This window comes from Talpa europaea (genome assembly GCF_964194135.1).
Source record: "Talpa europaea genome assembly, chromosome: 8".
In the NCBI taxonomy this organism is placed as follows: Eukaryota; Metazoa; Chordata; class Mammalia; order Eulipotyphla; family Talpidae; genus Talpa; species Talpa europaea.
The window spans coordinates 94,237,865-94,263,016 of record NC_140075.1 but is presented as its reverse complement, the minus strand read 5'-3'; the positions used below and the strand labels follow the sequence as shown (position 1 = coordinate 94,263,016).

Here is a 25,152-nt window from a genome sequence, read left to right as displayed (position 1 = left end):
CCGGTTGGTCTCACTCATAGCAGGAATCTAGAAAACCTATATAAGGGACCAGGAAAAAGAAAAACTATAATAAAGAAAAAATCAAAATCAACAAGCAACTATAAACCAGAGACACACTATGGGGCAGGGCAGGGAGAAGAAGGATTGGGGTCAAAATAAGGGGGGTGCAATTGTATGGGGAATATAAAAAAATAAATCTTAAAAAACAAAGACAATAACTTACAAATAAAAAAATAAATAAAATAGCTTCCTTGGCCAAATGTTGTTTCAGAAAATATTTTTATATGAGAGGAATTGTGATACTGTGGTTAGGAGTAGTGTTTGACATTAATATATTAGCTCTGGCACTTAATAGTTATTTAATTCCTAGATATTTTCTATTTCAGATTCATTCTCTAGATTTCTTCACCCTCTCTGTTCCAAGCTGACCTGTAAATAGAACAAACAAGCTGTTTTGTACTCTTTTTTTCCAGTTGGGTCCAGTAAATAAGAGGCAAGTTCTGGTATTTAGATCCATTATTTACTTTCTACCACATCACCAAAAGCTAGCTAAGATCACAGGTTCCATCAGATGACCCTTACACTTCCTTTCTGGATTCCAATAGAACTTTACCCCTCTGCCCCATTAGAACTAATAATACTAAAGATTTCCACTATTATTAATTCCACAGCAGCTTTCAATAAACTCTGCCCGAACTTTTGTGAATACCGTAGTTGCTTATTAAACTCTTAATTATCTATGTAAGTATTCTTTGACTTTTTTCTGGGATGCTGGTGGATACAGTTTCTGAATTGCTGTTTCCTTTATTTCAAAATGAGGACAATGGTAGATTTTTACCTCACTGGAATACTGCTCAGGGTTAAATATGATAATGTTTATAAGTTATCTAGCACTTCTAAAGTTGTAAATACTTGATAAATCTTGACTATTGTTATTATATCTATCAGCATGGTAAAGAATGAGATAATTGAGTATCATTATTCAAAAATATACAAACATAATGGCAATGTGCATTATTTATTTTTTATTATTAATATTCATGTTGATTACAAATTTATTATTTTAGGCTATTCATAATAATGTAAATGTTCTGGGATACTGCTAATGGGTATAGGTCTTGTAATCTCAAAATGAGAACCTGACCACTTTCAGGTTTTGTGCATGATAGAAAATACATATGATGAAAGAATTAGCAATTAACATCCATCAGTAAGTATTACTTTCCATATCAAAAGAAGGAAACATCAGTTAGACTTTATGATTAGAAAGGTGTCTGATGTTATGCATCATCTCCTTTTCATAAAGGACTTACTATTATTTCTATAGAAGCTCCTTTATATAGTATAAAAGCCAACATCCTTACTACTGATGGCATTTTTACCATTTCAGGGTTTGACAATTTAAGTGATTTATGAACAATATCTCCATAAGTAGGATAAAAGCAATGGGGATTCTGAAAATAAAATGGCTCTAACTGCTAGTAATTTGACTACTGAATTGTGATAGAAATGAAGGTGGATAGCATAATTTTGAAGGTGTATGTGTTGGCACTGTCTAATAAAAAAGGTCATTTACTGGAAAGATGGTCAAATGCCACTAATGTACCTCACATGACTCCATATTTCACCTGTTCATAATACTAAAAAAGATGATAGTGAAATAAAAATAAACCAGATGATTGGAATAGAATTGACTGTTCATAAATAAACCCACAGTTATATGGACAGTTATTTATAATACAGGTGTCAAGACCATAGAATGGAGAAAGTCTTTTCAACACCTATTTTGGAAAAAGTGGACAGTCACATTCAAAAGAATGAAACTACATAATTATCACACCTCATACACAAAAATTAAAGGCTTAAAGGCTTAGATTAAAGGCTTAGGTACAAGACATTAACCATAAATACACAAAAGAAAACATAGGCTAAATATTGTGACACTGGTTTCAGCGATGTCTTTGGGGATTTGACTACAAAGGAAAGGAAAACAAAAGTAAAAATAAACAAATAAGACTATATCAAACTAAAAAACTTCTGTACAATAAAATAAACTATCAATAAAATTAAAAGATACCCTGCCAAATTCGAGAAAATATTTGTACATCATATATTTGTAATGGGACTAATGTCCAAGATTTATATAGAACTCATACAACTAAACAATATGAAAAGAAACAACCCAATAAAAAATGGCAGAAGAGCTATATGGTCACTTCTCTAAAGGAGATATACAGATGACCAACAGATACATGAAAAAAAAAATGCTCACCATCACTTATGATCAGAAAAATACAAATCAAAACCATAGTAAATTCCAAGTTACATCTGTGAGAATGGCCCATATCAGAAAGACCAGACCAGAAATAACAAGAATTGGTGAGGATGGGGAGTATAAGAAACTCTCAACAATGTTTTGGTGGGAATACAGAATCGACCAGCCCCAATGGGAACTACCACAGAATCCAGCTATCCCTGTTTTAGGTTATTAATATGAAGAATAAAAACCACTAATTTGAAGGGGTATATGCTCTCCTATGTACTTTGCAGCACTATTTTACAATAGACAAGGTATGAAAATAACTTATGTGCCCAACAACAGATTAGTGCATTAAGATGTGGTATATATACACACAGTGAAATAGTACTCAGCTATAATGAAGATAAATTTTTGCCACTTGGAGCAACAAAGAACTGGTAGGGGTTATGCAAGCAGAAAGAAGTCAGAGACAAATATGATTTCACTCATAAGTGTAATGCAAAGAAACAAAGGAACAGTCAAACTAAACTAAACTAAACTAAAAACTGACTGTAAAATTGAGATTACCAGAGAGGGTTGAGGGTGGGGAACAAATGGTCAAGGGAGTCCAATGGATTATGGTGGAGAATTATGGATGCATATGTGGTTGGCATGGAGTGGTAGCAAACATATGAAGAGGTAAGAACCTATATCCTAAATTATACACAGTATTGTAAACCAACATGACCATAATAAAAAAAAATCCTACAATTTTAAAGAATGATTAGAAGGTGTCAAAAGACTTGAACAGATTTTCTCCAACGAAGATATATAGTCAACATGAAAAACAATATGAATGTTATTCAGCATCACTAGTCATTAGGGAAATGCAAATGAAAATCATGAGATACCAATTCACACCCATTTATAGGTTATAATTTTTTTAACAGGAAAAATAACATGTAGTATGTAGTATGTAAAGAAATTGGGAACCTCATACATTGCTGTTGGATATATAAATGGGACAGCTGTGTGTAAAAGTTTCATGGCTCCTCAAAAGTAAAACAAACTTTTGTTGAACAAAAAGGTTCAGAAGGCTGTTCATAGAAGCATTATTTTGAGAACCAAAAAGTGAAAACAACCTAAATGTCCACCACCTGATCAACAGATAAAAACATGGTATATTTACACAATGGAATAACATTGTGCAGCCATAAAAGGTTGATACAGGCTTTACATTGGATGAACTTTGGAAACATTTTAAGTGAGATAAACTAGATACAAAAAGTTACATATTGTATTACTCCATTTATATGTAATGTCCAGTGCAGGCAAATGCACACAAACACAAAACAAATTAGTGGTTGTCAGGGAATGTGAGGAGGAGAGCGTATAGGGAGTCATTTCTTAATGGGTATGGTGGTATCTGGGGGTTGATAACATATTCTCGAATAAGACAGAGGTGATGGTTGTACAATATTGTGAATGTACTAAAAGCCACTGAATTATACACTTAAAATGGTTAAATGTTAAATTTTATGTTATATGTATTTACGTGAATTTAAAATGTATAGTACAAACTCTGTCATCTACCAAGTACACAGTGTGTTTATGTTTTTTACCCTTATATTTACCCTTAGGTTTAACTGTTAATTCTTGCACCAAAAATGCACTACTTTAATTATATTATTGTATCTTACTATTTATATAGCAGGTCTTTCACTTTGTTCATTTTCTTACTTAAGAGCATCTTGGTTACTTTTGATCCACTATTCTACATACATTTTAAAAGCAGTTTTTCAAGTTTCTCTCTCCATTTATAAATTTAAAACACACATACGCCACACACCACTTATAAACTGTTAGGATTTTATCTCCTATGTACAGAAAAGTATGGAAAAGTTTTGAAAGATATTCCTCTGATTAAAAGAAAATGTATGATCACAAAAGAGAGTGAGATGAGAGGGTGGTTCAAATGGATGTCAGTCTTATGTTTCGTTTTAATTTAATTTGAAGAGAAGAATATATCATATATTAATTGAACAATTAAAAATTTTCAGTAATTAAAATATGGAGGGACTGTTACAAAATTTTAAGAAGTGGTCAATGCACTTAACAACGAGAGAGGTAAAAAAATAAGTATAATGTCTTACATGTAGCTGATGCTAAGTAATTATTTCCTTAATAATAAGGGAGTATAAGTTGTCACTAACTTCCAGAATTCCATGCTCTATTTGAGAAAGGAGAAATGGAAAAAAGTAATACCACAGAAAAATAGCTTAAGTAGAAAGGACATATGGTTAGCCTTGATGGTCTTTATTTTAATATAACAAGAAGTCAGAGGAGATAATAGGAGACATGGGAGGTGAAAAAAGATAAATTACAGTTTGAAAACTGAAATTCATCAGTCTATAAAAAGAAGTTAATAAGAGGAGAATCAAAGGCTTGCCAAGGAGTAGTGAGCATCCATATAGAGTAAGCAGAATTTGTAGTGGGTTAAGCTAGCACAAATGAGAAGAAGAAATACCAAATCACTTCCAAAAGAAATAACATTCCTACTTTTAAAGAACTAATCTGCATTTTTATTATCTTATGCAACTGATAGCATGGAGAAAACAATTTGTCTCAGTTGCTCTCAAATTCTCTGTAGATATACACTGTAATTTCAACTGTGAATTATTAAACAATAGAATTTTCCTCATTAAGTGAAATTGTAATGGGGTACATGCTTTTGTAGGAACTGTTCTGATTCTATCTGTGCTGTTTTTCTTTCCTCAAGTTAATTTGACCGGGTGAACACATATAAAAGAAGAAATGGAGTTATCAAAATTACAATACATAGTCAAAATATCACTTCTTGTTTTTGAACTCTGTAGTCTTTTGAAATACCAGTAATAATATCAATTAAGTAAACTAAAATTTGTTTTGATGCCAATGAAATTTATAAGTGTATTGGTGAACTACTGAACAAATTTATAGTAATTGGAATGAGTCTCATATGTATATGACCCAAATCATAAACTTAACAATTTAAATACTCATTTGAGTTCATTTCTTTGCAGTTTGTTTATTAATTATACTTAATAAAATTATTCTGATTGTTTAAATTTTTTCAGAATTTTTGTTCTTTACATCAGTAATCAGAGTCCTCACTATGATTTGTTTTCCCATATAAATTTCCTGTCTTTCAGGAAAATAAAAAGATATAATTTTGCTGATACATATACTCTACTATCAATTTTTAATGGTACGTATAAAACATTTAGAATAATATCTGCTATATAGTTAGCATTCATAAATATCTATTATTACTATAGTCACTTTATATATTCATTTACTATGGGGAGAGAGTATACTGATTATGTATCTATTTCATGGAAGAGTCCTTATACATCATGGGTTCTGCTGAATATATTTTTATATGTCTTGTGAACTTAATGAACATCTATTCCTTAGTGATGGATGATATAGCATAGCTTTTTTCATGAAACATCTTTAACAAATAGTTCTACAATGCATACCATGTGTCAAATTGTGCTAGATATTGGACAGATCAAATAAACTAAGAGCTGTGATCCTTGTTCTCATGAATTTTACAGTATATAGGTAGAACTCAAATGAGAGAGAGAATAACTACAAACATAATTTAGATTAGAGGAGGCAGATTAGATAAATCTTTCTGTGAGAGATACTTAAACTGGAACAGAGAGAATAAATAGAAGTTAGCCAGGGGCAGAGTGTAGTTTTGAACATTTTAGGATAATGTGTTCCCCAAAGCAAGTAAAACTTGATGAAGCTTAGTGAGCAATGGGGAAAGGGTAATTAATGTTAAGAGAAGGGTTTACAAAAGTAGGGAGGAGTTAGATTATGTAGAATCTAGCAGAACATGTCAAGGGGTTTTGGTTTTATTCTGAATGTAATGATAATCCACTGAAGATTTCAAGTAGGGAAGTGACATGATTTACTTTACGTTTTAAAAAGCTGACTGGGTGAATTTGAATATCAGCTCAGTTACCAGGTAGTTATATGTTCTTAATCTCTTTGTGCTTTAATTCCCTCATAAGTAAAATAACAACACATATAAAGTATTGACATATATGAAATGTTTGCAAGGGTAGCTAGCAGTCAATTATTATTATTTTGATATACCAAAATTCCCATGGATAGAAGCAATCAAACCATAGCTGTTAATGCATGTGCAAGTGCACAAACTTTATAATGTCTCTGATCTTTTGTAATGGTGCCATTTATTCCCAGGAAAATCTACAGTAGTGGCAGGTTGCTAGCTCAGCATTTTTGCCTAAATGCTCTAGGAAGACACAATCTTCTCACTGGATATATGCATTTAACATATTAATTTCTCCATATATTTTGCCAAGAGGAAATCAGCAATTTCTTTCCAAGACAAGCAGCAGACTTTTTTGCACCAAGGCAGCTTGGGAAATATCATTATTATGCTGGACTTCTCTAGAAGATTTGATTTCTTTCAGTGAGGTAAGATTTCTGATTCTGTAGCCCCAAGGATATCTTACCGCTAGCTTGTCTCAAAATTCCTTCTTGCCTGTCATTACAACTTGGATATTTTAACCTATTAGTTGCCTTGAGGCTACAAAGCACAAGCTGAAATTTCTTCATATTTGGATCCAGTCTCATTGAAAAGACCTTTATATTTATTTAATAATCATAGAAAAGCAGATTTTCCTTTTTTTTTTCCTTCTTTGTGCTATACCTTTTTATGCTTGTATCACTTTGGATTAGCTTCTCACTCAAATCTGAAACTTCAGGGATTCTTATTCAACATACACACTTAATCAATATACATCTCTTTAAAGAGTCAATATATAACAAGGTATATTAGTTAACACGTTTTTTGGTTGCAGACAACAATATATTGATCTTTACCTCCAATTCACTTTTTAAAAATAAGTAATTTATTGGCTCATGCAACTGAAAAGTCAAAAGGTAGGTACAGTTCAATAGGGGCTTGTGTGAATGATTTGAACATTGTGACCAATGTGACCAATTTGTTGCATTATTGGCAGGCATTTCTTTAATGGTTCCAAGATGACCATTCTTGCTGTTGTCTATTTCCTCATTCATATCCAGTAGGAAACAGTCTATGGCCCTAGTAGATCAAATAAAATCTAAGATGTGAGGCCTATTAGCTCTGGCTGGCTTAAAGCATGTGTTCCTTGAACTAAAAACTGTGGCTACAGGAAAAGGATAGGCTGATTTTACTCAGGTAACCTACCCTGGAGGCTTAGACAAACTATGTGACTAGGAAATTTGGTACAGTGTTAGGGAAAGTAATTGAGAAATGGCTGCTGGAGAGGTAAGCAACAAGTATTCATTATGAGGCATCTTAAAGTCTCTATTTCCTGAAAAAGCAAGTTGATCAGTTTAGCAATAATTAGTAATCAGTTTATTAGTAACTATTGAAAAGTGAGTAAATCAACAGGATTTTACTTTCTTGCTCACAAGAAATGGATAACTGAGTTAGGAAAAAATAGTAAGTAAAAAGATCATTAAGAATGTCTTCACAGTTATACTGTGAACTCTATGGGTTGGGACAATTTATATATATGTACTTGAGCAGCAAACATAGTGTTTGACACCTAAAAAGACTTTTATAAATATTAAACTCTAACTGCAAAGTTTATATATTTCCCTCATATACATTATCTCATTTGTTACAAATAATTATCTTTTGTCACATGCAAAAGGACCATTATTATTTCCATTTTACACATGAAAAACTGAACATCAAATTGAGTCATTTAGTCTAAATCATTGAGTGTTAAAGTCGGAGCTTATATCCAGGTGTTCTGATTTTAAGATGCATAGTTTTTACATTATTTTATAAGCTCAGAACTGATCATAGTCATGATCAGTTGACTGTTCTCATGTAATTATCTGAAACACTAAAACACTGAATGAATCAAGGCATTTAGAGGCAATGAGGTTTGTTAATGAAATTAGTGCCATATAAACATTCACAAAGTTAACAGATTTTTCAGGTGCACCAAGAAATTACAGGCCTCCCATTTCACAATTTTGTTACCTATTTCTTCTATTTCATTCTTCTCTATGAATGCTAAGTACCAAGAATAAGAACTCTTTCAAGAATAACTGGTTACCAGTTGACAAAAGAAGCATAAAAATGTGGGTCTATTTACAAACCTGAAGATCTCTCAAAAAAGACTAACAGCACTACTTACAAAATAATATATGAAAAGTTTCTGTGTAATGCCATAAAAGGATATCCAATTAGAACACTTATAATACTGTTCTCAACTAGTTCTTCTAAAGAATTAAGCCATAATAATTTAAAAAAGCTATTGTATGTATGCTACGCATCTAGAATGGTACTAGTTATATGCAATTCTTGCAAAAAGTGCAAAAGAGAGTCACTCAAATTATTCAGTGTAATAAAATGAAACTCAACATGGTAACTTAAAAGCTTAGCCATGAATACAAAACCTACAAATACTTTAATTTAAAAAAACAGAATGGTTATTACAGTTGAGGTTGCTTTATAAGATAAGAATACAAAAGAATATCCTACGTCAAGTTTGGTACACTTTGGAATGTATATAATTTATAATAAACATATATCTGGGGAATTCACATACTAGTTATCAACTGAAATTCATTATTAACTTTACTAATAAATATTTAAATTTTCTACTTAGTCTTTGGCTAGTCCAAGTTTGTTTCCAATGAGGCATGATTTGGTGAATATAAGTGTTAAAGTTTTGTTTTGGTGGGGTTTCTCCCAAGAGACTACTGTTACTAGTTCCTTCCCGCCCTCTCCCAATTTGAAGTGTTTTTTCTTTCCTAAACATTCACGAACAAATTTTGCCTTAGTACTTCTTATTTTTTCTTCTCCACCCCCTCATTTAATATTCATATTAGGGATTTCTTATAGCTATTGTCTACATGATCACTGTTTAGACAGTTTTTTACTTATTAGCTAAATCTTTTCTAACCCAGCATTTTTTTTTAAACTAACATTCAACCAGTGATATGTATCCTTAAGCATTTTTATCTGAACATTAGTAATCTCAGAATATGTATTAAGATTCATTTCCATAGTGGATATAATGAGAATATAGTGAAGAAAAAAAATGGGATGCAAAATCATGAAAAAAAAAGCACGATTAATACAAATAAAAAATTAGCTTCATCAATCATTTTAGATGATAAGATTTAAAGTGATCCTCTTAAAGGATTTATTTTAAGGTATGTGATGAAATTGCTAAAGGAAAAAAACTTATGAGCAATGAATTTCTCAGAAGTGATGTAAGGAAAGTTCATTGCCATACACTAACGAATATTAGTAATATTAGAGTTAGTATTGTTGAAACCCTATTAAATTAAATTCCTTGATGGAATATACTCTGTGGCACGTACACTTTCACAAAAAAGGCAGTGCTGAAGATCCTTCAGAATAAAACAGTTTCCATAATATGTTAGCGCATACCTCCAAGGATAGGAGATAAGCTAAATGCTTGCAAAATCATTAATGCAAAAGCCTCTTGTCTTACCGGTTCATCTGCACTGCATGCTGCATGATGGGAATAATTGATGAGACCTGGGATGGGCTGCTCACCGTGTGCCATGATAACAGCAGGACTGGTGTAGAATGGATGCTTCTAATGCACAACACATAACAACTATGAATATAGTGACAGGAAAACATGAAACTATACAAACAAAATGATTGGAAAAGAAAAAGTGTGAAAACAAATGAAACAATGAAATGTCAAATTTTTGCAAATGCAGAATGACAAAATAAACTTTGATTTCAAATGTTACACATTTTTTTAAAGATTAAAATCGATGGTACTTTTTTTACTCTTTTAACTAAGTGTAAAAGAGAAAGTAGATAAAATGACTTCTGAATGCACCTATTTCACTATCAGGTCCATAAAAACAAAACAACACAAATCCCGCACACAAATGAAATACTTACTAGTTCTAAATAAGGACTTAATGGATCACAGAATGGATCTGTAGACAGAATCACCAGTCTTCAGAGAAAGAACCACCACTTACTTCTTACGCATGGACAATTCAAAAGGATCTCTGTGATTCTTTCTAATCTATGTTGTTAAAAAAATCCTCTCACACTATGCTTATAAGCAGTTGTGGATGATCCATAAAACTTATGGATGATCCATAAAACATAGAACTTCATATACTTCATATAATGCTTAGATTTTCATCTGTATGCTTCCAATCAATGAATAATCAATATGCCCAGATGTAATATACTAGCACTTTCCAAAGATATTAGAGCATATTGGGTAGATAATACTATGAAGGGACATATAATAATGTAAATCATGTCCTATGACTTTAAGATGACGAAATTTACTCAAATACCTCATGGTACTCTATTTATTCCCAGAATTTTTCAAAGAGAATTTGTAATATTTTGGAACTGTCCTAATGATATTTATTACTTTATTAAGCAAAAAATGAAAATGTATTAGATCTATTTCTTCTCTATACCACTAGAGTAATTTGCATCATATAATATTGAAGTGCTCAGTTAACTGCTAAAAAGCCTTGTTTTCAAAAAATTCTTTTATTAAACTTTTTTTATTATTCTTTCTCAACTAATTTCCTGAATTATCTAAGGTTTCTTTACCTTCATGTTTCTGTTCTTTTATGAATTTATTAATAGTTGATACTTTGAATATGTGAACATTGTATATTTAGTATGTCCACAAAAATGACATTTCCAAAGAGTTCTTAAAAGTCACATTGTTCATCACTATAGCTATTACTTCAGTAGTTAACTGCATCTCTTTAATGCCACAGACTCAAAACAAACGTCAATCACTTCAAGAACTCTATATTACGTAGAAAACATAGCTGTGGAATATCATAAATATCCCAGTATTAAAATTATGGAAGGATGAAAAAGGGATGAAATCAGTGCATTTATCTGTGGGTCCTTTAGAATTTTGTGTCTTTCTCGGCAGACTTACCTTGGCAGCAATGGCTGCTGCAGTTATATGTGACGAGGAACTGTCTTCTGTTGAAGCAACACCACTATCTTTCTTCTCTTCTTCTTCTTCTTCACATTGAACCCCTTTGTCTTCTGTTTGTTTATGGGGACTAGTTGTGGGAGGAGGGGAGAGAGGTGGTGGTGGGGAAGGTAAATCTTCAAGTTCATCATGTACTTCCTTTACTTTTACAATGGCATCACGTAAAAGATCAATGGCATGAGGTAGAGCTGGCAGTATGAACTGAAAGCATTCCTGTATACAAGAGGAAGAAAAAAATGAAGATGAAGCACTTTTATAGGTTTGTAAAATGGAATCAACCAAATTTATTTGTGACTTTGGTCATGTATCCCTCTCTATCAGTCACTATATAAGCACTTAGTGAGTTTTCAAAAGTAAAATTTCTACACAACTTTAGAGTTTAAAGATACATATGGAAAATGCAGAAAAAACTCTTCACCCTTGTATATAGTTAAAGCAGAGCATTAGCACTAAGAAACCAAATAGAGGATAGAATATTTTCTTTAGAAAGTTAAAGTTCTGACTATTATTGAAAAGAATAGGTAGGTAATAGTTTTTTTTTTAAAGATTTATTTATTTATTTAAATATTTTATTTTATATAATTCTTACATTCTTTGCACAATGTATGCATTTTCATTTTGGTTGTATTCCCCATACAATTGCACCTCCCCTCTTATTTTGACTCTAGTCCTTCCTTTCCCCGCCCCTCTCCCCACAAGTGTGTCTCTGGTTTATAGTTGCTGTTGATTTTGATTTTTACTTTGTATTGATTAGTCTTTTTCCTGGTCTCTTATTTAGATTTTCTAAATTCCTGCTATGAGTGAGACCATCGGTATTTTTCTTTTTCTTTCTGACTTATTTCGCTGAGCATGATCCCTTCTAGCTCCATCCATGTTGCTACAAACTGCATGTATTTATTTATTTATGCATACAAGAGCTGGGGTGTAGGCCAGAGGTGCGGGAGGTGAAAGGATTCACCAGAGACAGAGTGGGGAGCAGAATAGGCAGACTGACTGAAATTACTGCTGAGGGGAGCAGTGGGTGACATAGAAGAGGTCTGTTGCACCAGATAGGGGTTAGCTCCCTGGTAAGGGATCGAACTCATGCTGGAGTGACTGCTGGTACTTTCATAGTGCTGAGACTTAACCCCTTGTGCCACCTGGGAGACCCAGGTAATGTTTTAACTATGTAAGAGTAGATAATATTTGCACAGAGCACTGCACAAAAGCTATATAGTTTCCTGCTCAGGTGCCCACTATTATCTATACTGAATCACCAAAAGAGAGTAGGTAAAAATTTTAAAAGCAAAACACAGGGCCAGATATGTTTAGGGAATATGTTTGGGTACAGGTCTTACTCTACTATATTTAAAGTAACTTACCTTAAAATCTAAGATGTAAAGAAATATCTTAGAATTTACAATTACTGAAATACCTAGAAGGGACCTAATATTTTGACCTCTTTTGCTCATTCACTTTACTGATAAAGAGTATATAGCAAAGATTTTGTAATGGACTTGAGATTTGAACTTTACTCTTGCCTTTTAATTCTTTGGAACATCAAACCTGATAGGAGTATCTTTCTTTGTTTGGGGACTTTGGATATTGATAATCCAACAATGTAGTTTTTATGAGGGTTTTGGGAAACATGCTATCAGTTTTGCCTCTGAAAAGAATGGAAATTAAAGCCATAAGAATGCCCCTCTGACTAAAGGTCAGCTAAACAGGTAATATGTGATTGAGCTGCATTAAAACCTTTGGACATTTAAGGCCTAGTTAGCAACAATATTTGCATATTGTGCTATATTGTAACCAAGAGGTAGTAATGCTGTCCATTGCTCCAGGAAAGATGACCAGAAGTTCTTTGTCTGGTACCTCCCTCAGACTGTTCTATGTGCTATTCTCTTTGGTTGAATTTAATCTGTATTTTTCTCACCATAATACACCATAACAATGAGTTTTCAGTGAATTCTGTGAATTCTTCTTGTATATTATTAAACCTAAGGGTTGCTTTAGAAATCCCATGAATTGTAATTGGTGTCAGAAATGAGGGCAGCCTGGTGGTTGCTCTATCTTTGTAGTTGACTAAGTTTTGCAGTTTGCCAAAATGCCTTGGAGTTTGTGTCACAAGTGGAATTAACTAAAAAGATCTGGACTCATTGAAACATGTGATCTGAGAAGAGGAAGGGAGAGAAAGTGGGGGGATGATGAATCTCTAGAGTTTGTATGACCACAGGGCCAACCATAGTATGGAATTGCAGCTGTGCTGTTTTAAGTTATTGGAGATAAAATTTAGAGATAGAATCTCAAAGTGAAAGATCCACCCCAAGGAGTTGTGTCACTTGATACATAAAGACATGCAAAATAACAAGAAACAAGGTAAATATACAATCCCTTGGTTATTATACTAGCTAAAATGAAAGTAAGGGAAAATGTTGGGGTGGATTCTGAAACTGGGTCAAACTTGAATTCTGACTGGTCTGAACACAGCCGCTTGCCTCAGAGTTGTTGTCTAAGGAGAAAGTTATGTTGAAACAACAAATAATTAAATAAAATTGGACTGACTTATAAAAGAATAAAGTATGTGAAATCAGAGATTCAAGGAACCTGTCCTAAAAGGGTAAAAATATTTAAATGACTACGAAGAAATGGATGAATAAAGTAGACACTGAGGGGCAGAAACAAAAGTCTTAGTGTAACACTGTTATAGGCTGAGTGGAGTAATGGGAGATCCTGCTAGTCTCCCAACACTGAAGGGTCCTAGACAAATCTCTATTTACCATAGGCTGGAGGAATTAAAAAAGTTATGAGGCACAGATGCCTCTAAGAATCCTCACCTTGAATCATTTTAAGTGTGGTCCAACAATCTAATCAAGGTAAAAGACTGACAAAAGGGGTTGGATCTCTGGACATACCCAGGACTAGAAGCCCAAGGCCATATGCACATGGGCAGGGACAGAGAATAGACTTTCTGGGATTCCTAGACATGGAAGTCCCATGTACTGTGATTCTAATATGGGTTGAGGTCCTAATGGGGGTACAGTTAGATTGGGAGGATATAGGAAAGCAATAGTTGATGGGATGAAAGTGAGTTGATGAAAATTAGAATGTTTGCATGGTGAACTTTTATGTGAAGTGGTGAGTTTCTCTTACCTGAATGTATTATGGGAAAGGATGCTGTACTTGACTCGGGAATTCTCCCCCTCTTTAGCATTGTAAAGCAGAAGGCAAGTAAATCTGCTCTTGCATCAATACAAATTGGACAGGCTAAATAGGTTAAGATTGCCTGACTCCACTGGGTCATTAATTTGCTGTACAATAGTCCTGCATAAAGATCAGGGCTTATGGCAAATATCTGAGAGTGTCATCCAGCAATAACTACTAGGAATTTGGAACAGAAAACTTCCATTTGAGAGACAATTGTGAACTTGCTCTTGGGCTTTCTTTAATTGAGCCTGCCCCTATGATTGAAGGGCAAAAATAAAAAGAAAAATCTTGAAACCTGAAATATTCATAATGTCTTGGGTAACAACAAAAGAATGCTCTAATGGGGAAGGCAATGCCCAGGAAACTTCCATAATAAAATGGAAATGATGCATACAGGATCATGCTACCAGGAGAATGCAAGGAGGTACTCACGAGTAGGTAGCCTCTTTTTCCCCTATGGCCGACTTCGGAACCACCTGAGTTGCTGCTGGATCCTATGGACATTTGGGCCACTTAGGCGTTGCCCTAAAAACATCTTTCTATTGATCAACAAAGATCTGCTTGGTTTATGCATGGCAATTCCGAGGTGAACGGACAGCATCCTGTTTGGAAGGCCGCCACTCTGATTGAAGAAGGTAAAAATAAGTCAGCTCCATGGCTGAACTGCAAGATGTTTGCCCCTATCTTTATTTTTAGGTTTTTACTGATTCATTGGAAGTGTCCAAAAGCTGGGCCATATGATCAAGCAGAAGGGTAATGAAATCTGAGTCTATTAAGGGGGTGTTTGTAGGAGATATGGACCTATGGGTATCACTGAGAATTTAAGGGGTATAGTAAAGCAGGATATATTAGTGCTCATCAGAACACTTTTCCAGACTTGGAAGTTGATTGGAAGTTGATTGGTGAGCAGATATCCTGGTGTGCTTGCTTGACATAGCTACCTGGCCCCATTAGATGAGTGGACATTGGAGGTTATATAGCAAAAGGCTGAATCCAGATATATTCTTTTTGTACAAGGAGGCACAAAATACCAACAAGAGCTATTGCATCTGGTAACAAGAGAGATAGGGTATTGTAAAATAAACAGAAAAGAAGATATTATACCAATGACTGCTGAGTCATATTTCTTCACATCAGTGAACACACTTTTATCTTGACAGCAATGATTTGATAGAAAAATGGAATGGGCAACTGAAACATTTGGTGTCTAAAATGGGACAAGATAAAGGTTTGAAGGGTTGGTCATGCACCTTAATGAGTGTGAAATCACACTTACATAAGGGAGGCCAAAAGAAGGTACTACTAGATAGAGTCTTCCACAATTCTGGGGAAGATGGTATTGGGGAAGATGCTAGTATGACTATATATTTTCAGGACAACACCTTTTCTTTTTTTCCCATATTGTAGCAAGTTTCCTTTTTGTTTTTTTACCTGATATAGTCTAAAAGTCAAGACAGCAACTGTGGGTGCCAGAAGCAGGAATGATTACTAAACAGAACTGTAACTATACCTTTGAAACTTTAAACTGGAATTCCTAAATACCTCCTGGGATAGGTTATACCTTACTTAATCTGACCAAATAAAGGTTGACAGTGAATGCAGTTAGAATGCCTAGTGTTTGAGACTGCTCACCAATCCTGTACTTCTATAACTCTACCTTATATGAATGGAAATGGGCTGACAGAGAGGCACTTGTTAAACTAGTAATACTGATGGCAATCTGGACACACACAGTGGGTAAAGCAACTGTCTAAATCAAAGGTTTTCAAAGGAAACGTTTGGGTATAAATGGAGAGGAGGAATGGTAGTTAAAGGGTAAAGGAATAAATAAAAGTGCTATGCAATGAGGAAAATTCATTACATTGGTGTCTCAAAAGAGGATTAGCATAAGAGATGACATTATTTCTTAGTTTATCTGTAATACATGCCAGAAAGGGTATCATATGTTGATGAGACTGCTCCTGTTTTTGGGAACCCAACAAGCCTGCCAACTTGATTTGTATCATTTTGGAAAACATATTAGTCAAAGAATATGGTAATGGATTAGGCTAACTGCTAATATTTGGGCAGGTCTCCAGTAATATTCCAGTGTCTTCCAACTGTTATTTTTTCAGATCATATCTACCATTATATTGTAATGTAACAATACTGGCATTGTTAATAAGATTATAGTACAGATATTGATGGCCAAATGTACTAGAAAACTGAGCTCAAGCCTTAAAATGTAAAACCCGTGGAAATGATCAACCTGAAGAAGAGAACTAAATTTCAGGGTAAATAGTTATATGTGAATGTATCATGGGCTATAAGTAATAGTAGATAAAGGTAAAAAAAAAGTATAAAAAGTATAAAAAGTATGAAAATATGTGTGGTTGCTCTATAGGATGAATTAGCTCTTTGTCTAAATCTGTCCGTATTCCATTCTGGCACCTTCAAATCTTACAGACATACAATTGTGTCTGTAATATATGTGCTATAATAACATGTCCAGTCAGACATGTGTAATTGTTCTACTATAAGAGAGCCTTGGGGAAAGGCCAGGATGTAGTTTGCATAATGAAGAATTAATTTTGCCCAAAGAAAGTCTGGGCATTGCAGTAAGTTACTGGGAGGTGACAGAAGTGCCTTTGTTTGTCTGGACACTTTGGCTAGTAGATAATCTTACCATGTGGGTTATAATGGGAGCTTGTGCTATCAGTTTTGCCTCTGGAACGTGTTGGAGACTATAGGTATCACTTCAATTTTTGGGAAGGGCTAGTGCCAGATGTCAACCATATGGATTGACATATGATGAGTCCCAATAAAAACTCTGGACATTCAAGTCTTGGAGGTTGGTAATACTTCCTGTGTTATCACATGTCAATGTCAGAAGAGTAATATGTTCATGACCCCCACATGGAAAGAATAATGGAAGTTCCATATTTGGTGATTTGGTGCCATTCCTCTTCTTTGTCTTAGTTGTTTCTTCTCTTTATTGATTTTAATCTTTTTTTAAAAAAGATTTATTTATTTATGCATACAAGACCTGGGGTACAGGCCAGAGATGCAGGGGGCGGGGAGAGGGCGGTGAAAGGATTCACTAAAGACAGAGTGGGGAACAGAACAGGCAGATTGACCGAAATACACTGCTGAGGGGAGCAGCGGGTGAGACAGGAGAGGTCAGCTTCACCATGTGAGGTGCTCTCTGTCTGGCCAGGGATTGAACTTGTGCTGCAGAGGCTGCGGATTGCTTCATAGTGCAGTGCTTAACCCCTTGCACCACCAGGGAGGCCCCCTTGAGCCTTCTAGTGAATTAGTGAGATTGGAGTGCTATTATGAATGCAATGAATTTCAATTGGTGATGAAATTGAGGGAAGTCCTACAGAGTGTTCCAATATTTTGATTGGCTAACTCTCACAGTTAGCCAAAGGTCCTTACACTAAGCCATATAAATCTCAAGATTGCTTACCTGAGATCCTTTCTTGCTACCTGGCAGGTTAATTATGAGAGTTTTCCCTCTGATTCCACATACAGGTCTAAAAAGAAAAAGAAACTGGATGAAAACTAAATCACAAAGAATGACTGCTTTAAATACAAAAAAGATCAATCATTGTTCTTACATGTCAATGATTGTGTTAGGAATAAAATTGTTCTACTAGATATCCATCAACTGCTCTACAAATTGGGCATTCTGGCTGAAGTATTTACAATTAATACTTAATGTTGTAGGTTGGAAAACTAGAACATGGAATTCAAATAAAATAACATTTTAAACAATGGCCAGGTTATCTTTCTTGAACTTCAGTTTCATATATTCAATTTGATGATCTATTGTATAAAAACATGCATGACATAGTAATGTTCATATTCAAAAGTCTAACATATAAGGCTCTCAAGAGTTGAGTGGAACTTATATTTGCGCTCCCTCCTCACAGGGAAGTTTATGTTTTAAAGTGAAACAATTGCCATATATCAATGGCAGTGGGATGAGTTTAGAGACATTTTAAAATAGGAGGGGTTTTTAGAGTTTATTATCAATTTCAACATTAAGAAAGATTAGTCTAGTTCTAAAATTTTACAACTAAGATTATTAATTCATATAAGAATGTTTTTCCAAACATTTCTTCCTATGACTGAGTTTATTCATTAACTTCTCTCATCTGAAAGAACCTAAAAATGTCTTATATTTCTCTGGTTTTATTTTGCCCTATTGACAAAGAGAAGAGTTGATTGTTATTTAAAATAATCCATATTTCTTTCTTTTAATTGAGATATAATTTACACATAACATTTTATGTCAATTTTATTTGTATAACATAATTGATACATAATTAAAAAATATTACCACAATATGTTTAGTTAACTTCCATAATCACATACATTTTATCCCTATAATAAAAACTCTTATGATCTACTCTCATAGAAATTTTCAAATATACAATACAGTGTTATTAACTACAGTCACCATGCTGCATATTATAAGCCCAGGACGTATTTACAACTGGAAGTTTGATTACCTTCACATATTTTGGCCATGCCCCAATCACAACCCCTGACAATCATCAACTTGTTTTCTATTATCAATTATTTTATATAAATTTTATTATCAATTATTTTTTAGATTCCAGCTATATGTAATTTATAAAGTATTTTTCTTTCTTTTAGCATATACCACTTAAATTACTTAGAATAATATCACCCAAATCCATCCATGTTACCACAAAATGAAGGATTTCCTTCTTTTTTATCCTGGATAACATTACATTATGTATCACATTTTCTTTAGCCATTCATTTGTTAATGGACACAGAGTTTGTTCACATATCTTGGCTACTGCAAATAATGTTGCAAACAAGCACATGGCAGACATCTTTTTGAGAAAGTGATTTTGTTTCTTTTGGATAAATAACCAAAAGTTGAATTGCTGGATCATATGGTAGTTCTATTTTTAATTTTTTGAGGAACCTCTACTGTTTTCCATAGGGGCAACAATTTACATTCTCATCAACAGTTCAAGGATTCTCTCTTCTCTACATTCTCACCAACACTTGCTTTTATCTTGTTCATAATGTCCATTGTAATTTTGATTTGTATTCCCCTGCTGAATAGTGATATTGAGCACTTTTTTATGTACCTGTTTGCCATTTGTGTGCTTCTTTGGAAAAATGTCTACTCAGATCCTATGTCACTTAAAAAAAAATTCCCTTTTTTTTGAGTTGTATGAATTCTTTATATAATTTAGACATTAGCATCTTATTAAATATATGATTTGTGAGTATTTTTTCCCTTTCTGTAGACTGCCTTTTTATTTTACTGATGATTTCTTTATTGTACAGAAGCATTTCAACTTGATTTCTACTACTTGTTGAATTTTGGTTTTATTACCCATGCTTTTGTCAAGGTGTCTACCTCCCTACATTTTCTTCTAGGAATTTTATGGCTTCTAGTATTATATTCAATTCCTTTTTTTTTTCAGATTTATTTATTTATACAAGAACCGGGGTACAGGCCAGATGCGTGGGAGGGTGAGAGGCTTCACCATAGAGCAGGGAACAGAACAGACATACTGATGAAATACACTGCTGAGGGGAGCAGCAGGCGAGACAGGAGAGGTCTGTTTCGCCATGTAGGATTCTCGCTGGCCAGCGGGGATCAAACCCGTGCTGCAGAGGCTGCGGACAGCTTCACAGTGCGGTGCTCAACCGCCTGCGCCACCAGGGAGGCCCTATATTCAATTCTTAAATCCATTTTGAAATGATTTTTGAGTATGGGTAAAGATAATGATCCATTCCATTCTGTCCAGTTTCTCAGCATTATTTATTGAAGGGACTGTCTTTTCCTCACTGTATATTCATGTTTCCTCTCTTGTTTCTTAATGTAAATATTTGTTACTGAACTTCTCACTTAGAAGTGCTTTTGCTTCATCCCATAAGTTTTGGTATTTTGTAGTTCCATATTCATTTGTTTCAATTTTTTTATTACTATTTTGATTTCTTTGACCCAGTGGTTGTTCAGTGCATGCTGTTTAATTTCCACACATTTGGAAATTTTCCAGTTTTCTTCTTCCTGTTGATTTCTAGTTTCATACTATTTTCATCAAAAAAGATGCTTGATCTGATTGCAATCTTCTTAAATTAATTAAGACCTGTATGGAGGCCTAACATATGATTTATCCTTAACATATGCTCTACCCTGAAGAATGTTTCATCTATGTTTGAGAAGAATGTGTATTCTGCTGCTTTTGGGTGGAATGTTCAGTTAATGGCTATAGTATAATCCATCTGGTCTACAATGTCATTTAAGTCTAATGTTTCATCATTGATTTTCACTTTGGATGATCTATTCACTGATGTGGAGTACTAAAGTCTACTACTATGATTGTATTATTGTCTTTTTTCCCCCCTCTTAGGTCTGTTAATATTTACTTTATGTATTTAGTAGCACCTATGTTAGGAGCATAAATTTTACACATTTATATTCTCTTGTTGGGCTGATCCCTTTATTGTTATAAAATGACATTCTTTACTCTTATTACAATCCTGCTTTGACATATTTTTTGTCTAATATAAGCACACCTACCCCACCTTTCTTTTGTTTTCAATTTGCAGGCTTTTTTTCTTCTTTTCACTTTAAGTCTTTGTATTTTTTTTAAGCTAAAATGAGTCTTTTGTGGTCAGTATACAGTGGAGTGTTTTTAATTTTTTTTCCATTAAGCCATTCTATATCTTTTCATTGGAGAATTTAATCAATTTATACTGAAAGTGTTTATTGATAGATATAGAGTTACTTCTTTTTGGTAATTGTTTTTGACTGCTTTGAAATTTTTTTGTTCCTTTCTTCTCTTGCTTTCTTCCTTTGTTATTGATGATTTTCTGTATTGGTATGCTTTTATTTCTCTCTTTTGTTTGTCTACTATAGGTTTTTGCTTTGTGGTTACTATGAGACATAAATGAAACAGATCATTTGAAACTAATAACAATTAAATCTTGAACATATTCTAAAGCTCTATATTTTTATCTTCTCCCTGTTTTATGGTTTTTGTGTCACAATTTAAAACTTTTTAATCGTGTATATGTATTAAATCATTATAGTTATAGTATTATATTTGTCTTTTAACTTTCACAGTAGATTTATAAGTAATCACCCCACCACTATTACATCATTGATTACTCTGAATTTCACTATATATTTACCTTTACCAGTGATATTTGTACTTTTATATTTTTTTTTCTTACTAAAAAGTACCCTTTTGTTTCAGTTTGAAAATGTGCCTTTTATATTTCTTGCAAGGCCAGACTAGGGGTTGTGAATTCTTTTAGTTTTTGCCTGTTGCCTTTAGTACTAGCTTGCTCAGAGCTGTTATTCATAAACAGGTGCTAAATTTCACTAAATGCCTTTTCTCAATCAATTGAGGAGGCCATATGGTGTTTCTCCTTTGGCAGGTTAATGTGGTGATTCACATTAATCAATTATCTAATGTTGAATGATCTTTGTATCCTTGAAATAAATTTATTTTGGTCTTAATGTCCTTAGCGGATTCAGTGTGCTAATATTTTTTTAAGCTTTTCCATCTATGCCACTAAGGATATTAGTCTACACTTCTTTTTTTGATTTTTCTTTTTTAGTTTTAGGATCAAGATTATCCTAGTCTAATACCATGAATTAATAAATGTTTGTTCTAGTCTTAGAAAGAGTTATATATAAGATTGGAATTATTTGTTTCTTGAAAGTATATAATATACCTCTAAAAGGAACTGAGCTTAGTTTATATATCCTGAATTCAGCTTTCCTTATATTTAATATCTTACATTAGAACAGAACATTTATTATGAGTAATGAACCAAACTATCACATTATTTTTTATCTGATGACCCTTCTTTATTCATATTTCCTTGTGTCTTTTTTTCTTTCAGAATCCATCCAGATTACATCATATTTACTTGCCATGACATACTTCTCTTGACTGTGACACTTTCTCATACTTCCCTAGTTTTTGATGATCTTGACAGTTTTGAAGAATATTGGTCAGGAATTTTGTAAGCTGCCCTATTACTGGAGTTTGTGTGATAGTTTTCTCATTAAGGCTAGAGTTTTGAGATTTGGGAGGAATACCATAAAAGTGAAGTCCATTTTTAATATACCATATCAAAGGTATATGCAATCAATATCAACTAATGCATGCTATTAACCTAGATGAAATAGCTGATACATCTCTCCATAGTAAAGTTACTTTTTCTTTTCCTTATCCATACTTCCTTCTTTTGAAAGAAATCTGGTACAGTCTTTGGCAAGAAGCAGAGAGTTACATGTCTAGTCCTTGAGGATAGAGTATTTACACACATTACTTGAAAATCTCATGCAAGGGAAATTTGTCTCTTGTATCCCAGTAATTAATCTAATCAACCATTTGCTTATCAGCATGAATTCATGGATATTTATTTTACACTATGGGTCATAATAAAAAAATACTTTATATTGTTCAAACTGTGGTCTAGAACCAACTATTTCTCAAAAAAAAAATTCCTTTTAATCGCAAATGATACTAACAACTAAAATATGAGCATTAGTGGTATACTGCTTGTTGCTTTTGGGTGTTGCTTCTTTCAGATCCTCTCTATTGACAGAGCAAAGGAATATACATGTATATGCTAATCCATTATATGTCTATAAAAATGTATATACATAATCATTTTCATCTATATAAAACTAAAAATGAGTACATATTGATGTCTCCAACTCTGATCCATTATATACAGACCATTTAAGCCACCTCAATCAGGGTGAAATATGGTTATTATTATCTGCCATCGACGCGTTTAATTACCCACTTCAAATATATATATAGCAATATCAGAACTGTCAAACCTGTATCTTAATAGAATACAACTTTATCAACTAAAGTGCTTATATGTAGTTATTTTAAACTTTAGCTTTACAGATAACCACTCTTATCCAAAGTTATTTAAATCAGTATGTATTCCCTCTCACTCAGTCAGGGAGATTATTTTCTATATTTGTAATACATTTATATTTTCTTGTCTGAGTCTGCATTATTTTGGGGGATTTGCCAATTATATTTAAAAATTATTGCACGTATATTAAACATTCTTAGGATGTAAAGTTCTATGAGTTTTGACAAATGCACAATGTGATGCTTCCATGTTTTTACCACTACAGCATCATACAGGATAGTATTACTCCCCTAAAAATATGCTGTTATTCATCCATACCTCTACCTTTCTCTTTCCAGAAACCTCCTGGCAATCATTGAACAATTTACTGTCTCTACACTTCTACTCTTTCAGAATATCTTAAATTGGAATCATTTGGTATATACTCTTTTTAGACTTGTTTCTTTTACTTAACAACATGCATTTAATGATCATCCATGAATTTTTGTGGCTTGATAGATCACAGGTATCTTCAGAACCAAAAAGAAAAACATAAAAAGCACTACAATGGAAAAGAAAAATACCCTGGATCAGCTCACTAGTAGTAGACTGGACACAGATTGAAAACAGAATCTTTGAGCTAGAGGAAATATCAATAGAATAATTTTAAACTGAAAAGTGAAGAGAACAAAGACAGAAAAATACAAAACAATATTTAAGAACTGTGGTACAACTACAAAGTGAATACTGCAAAATGGGAATACTAAAAGAAGGAAAGGAGAAAGAAACAGAAAAAAATAGTTGAAACAATGACAGAATTTCCCACAATGACAGAATTTCCCCCAAGTTAGTGACAGATACCAAAATGACAGAACGCGGAAGTTCAGAGAACATCAAACAACTTGAGGGCAACCAATGAAAACAATAAAAAAAAAAGTATAACTTATGCTGAAAAGGAAGAAAAAAAGGCAAGATATGTAAAGCTCAATCAAACTCAAAAAAAAAGAAAGAGAAAGGTAGGAAAAAGAGAGGAAGGTAAAAACAGGAACAAAAAAAGTCAACAATAAAAAACAGTAACAAATATGGTAGATATTATCCTAACTATTAATAATTACTTTGAACATCAATAGTGTAAAGATACAAATTAAAAGACAAACTATCAAAGTGGATCCAATATATGATCCAACAATATAATTGCCAAGAAATCCATTTTAATATAAAGACACATATAGACGAAAAGGAAATGAAAAATATTTCATACTAAAACTCCATCGAGAGTGGACCTCGATGCCAGGAGAGTTATCAGGGATGATGAACAACATTATATAATGATATAGGGATCAGTTCTCCAGGATCAAATAATGCTCCTTAATGTGTATGCATCTAACAAGAGTATCAAACTATTGATATATAAGCAAAAGTTAAAAACTGCAAAAGAAACAGATTTCATTATCACAGCTATAAACTCAATACCCCTTTGTTAGAAATGGCCATTTTGGGCAGGTAGAAAATTAGTAAGGACATAGTTGAACTTAACACCAACAATCAGCTGGGTATAACTGACATTATAGACTATGTCATTCAACAATCTAAGAACACACATTCTTCTCAAACTCACATGGAACATTCATCATGACAAACCACATGCTGGGCCATAAAAAACACACTTTACAAGATTTAAAAGAATAGAAGTCATATAATGTCTCCCTTCAGGAAAAAAAGGAATTAAACTTAGAAATCAGTAACAGAAAAATAATTGGAAAATCCCCCAAATACTTAAAGATTAAATAACACACTT

General features: G+C 33.3%; 1 protein-coding gene across 9 annotated transcripts in view; it reads right to left on the bottom strand.

Annotated features, from left to right (window-relative positions):
* GPHN (gephyrin) overlaps positions 1 to 25,152 on the bottom strand; it is a gene marked incomplete at both ends in the record, with an annotated part of 440,211 nt that overhangs the window by 179,532 nt on the left and 235,527 nt on the right. For 8 of the 9 annotated variants that reach the window (XM_084239836.1, XM_084239843.1, XM_084239837.1 and 5 more), the window contains 2 exons: positions 11,239 to 11,511; positions 17,933 to 17,999. In XM_084239836.1, the coding sequence (XP_084095962.1) occupies positions 11,239 to 11,511; positions 17,933 to 17,999 (340 nt within the window). Of the gene's footprint in view, positions 1 to 9,786; positions 9,895 to 11,238; positions 11,512 to 17,932; positions 18,000 to 25,152 lie in introns of all 9 variants that reach the window. The other variant, XM_084239839.1, reaches the window with a different exon arrangement.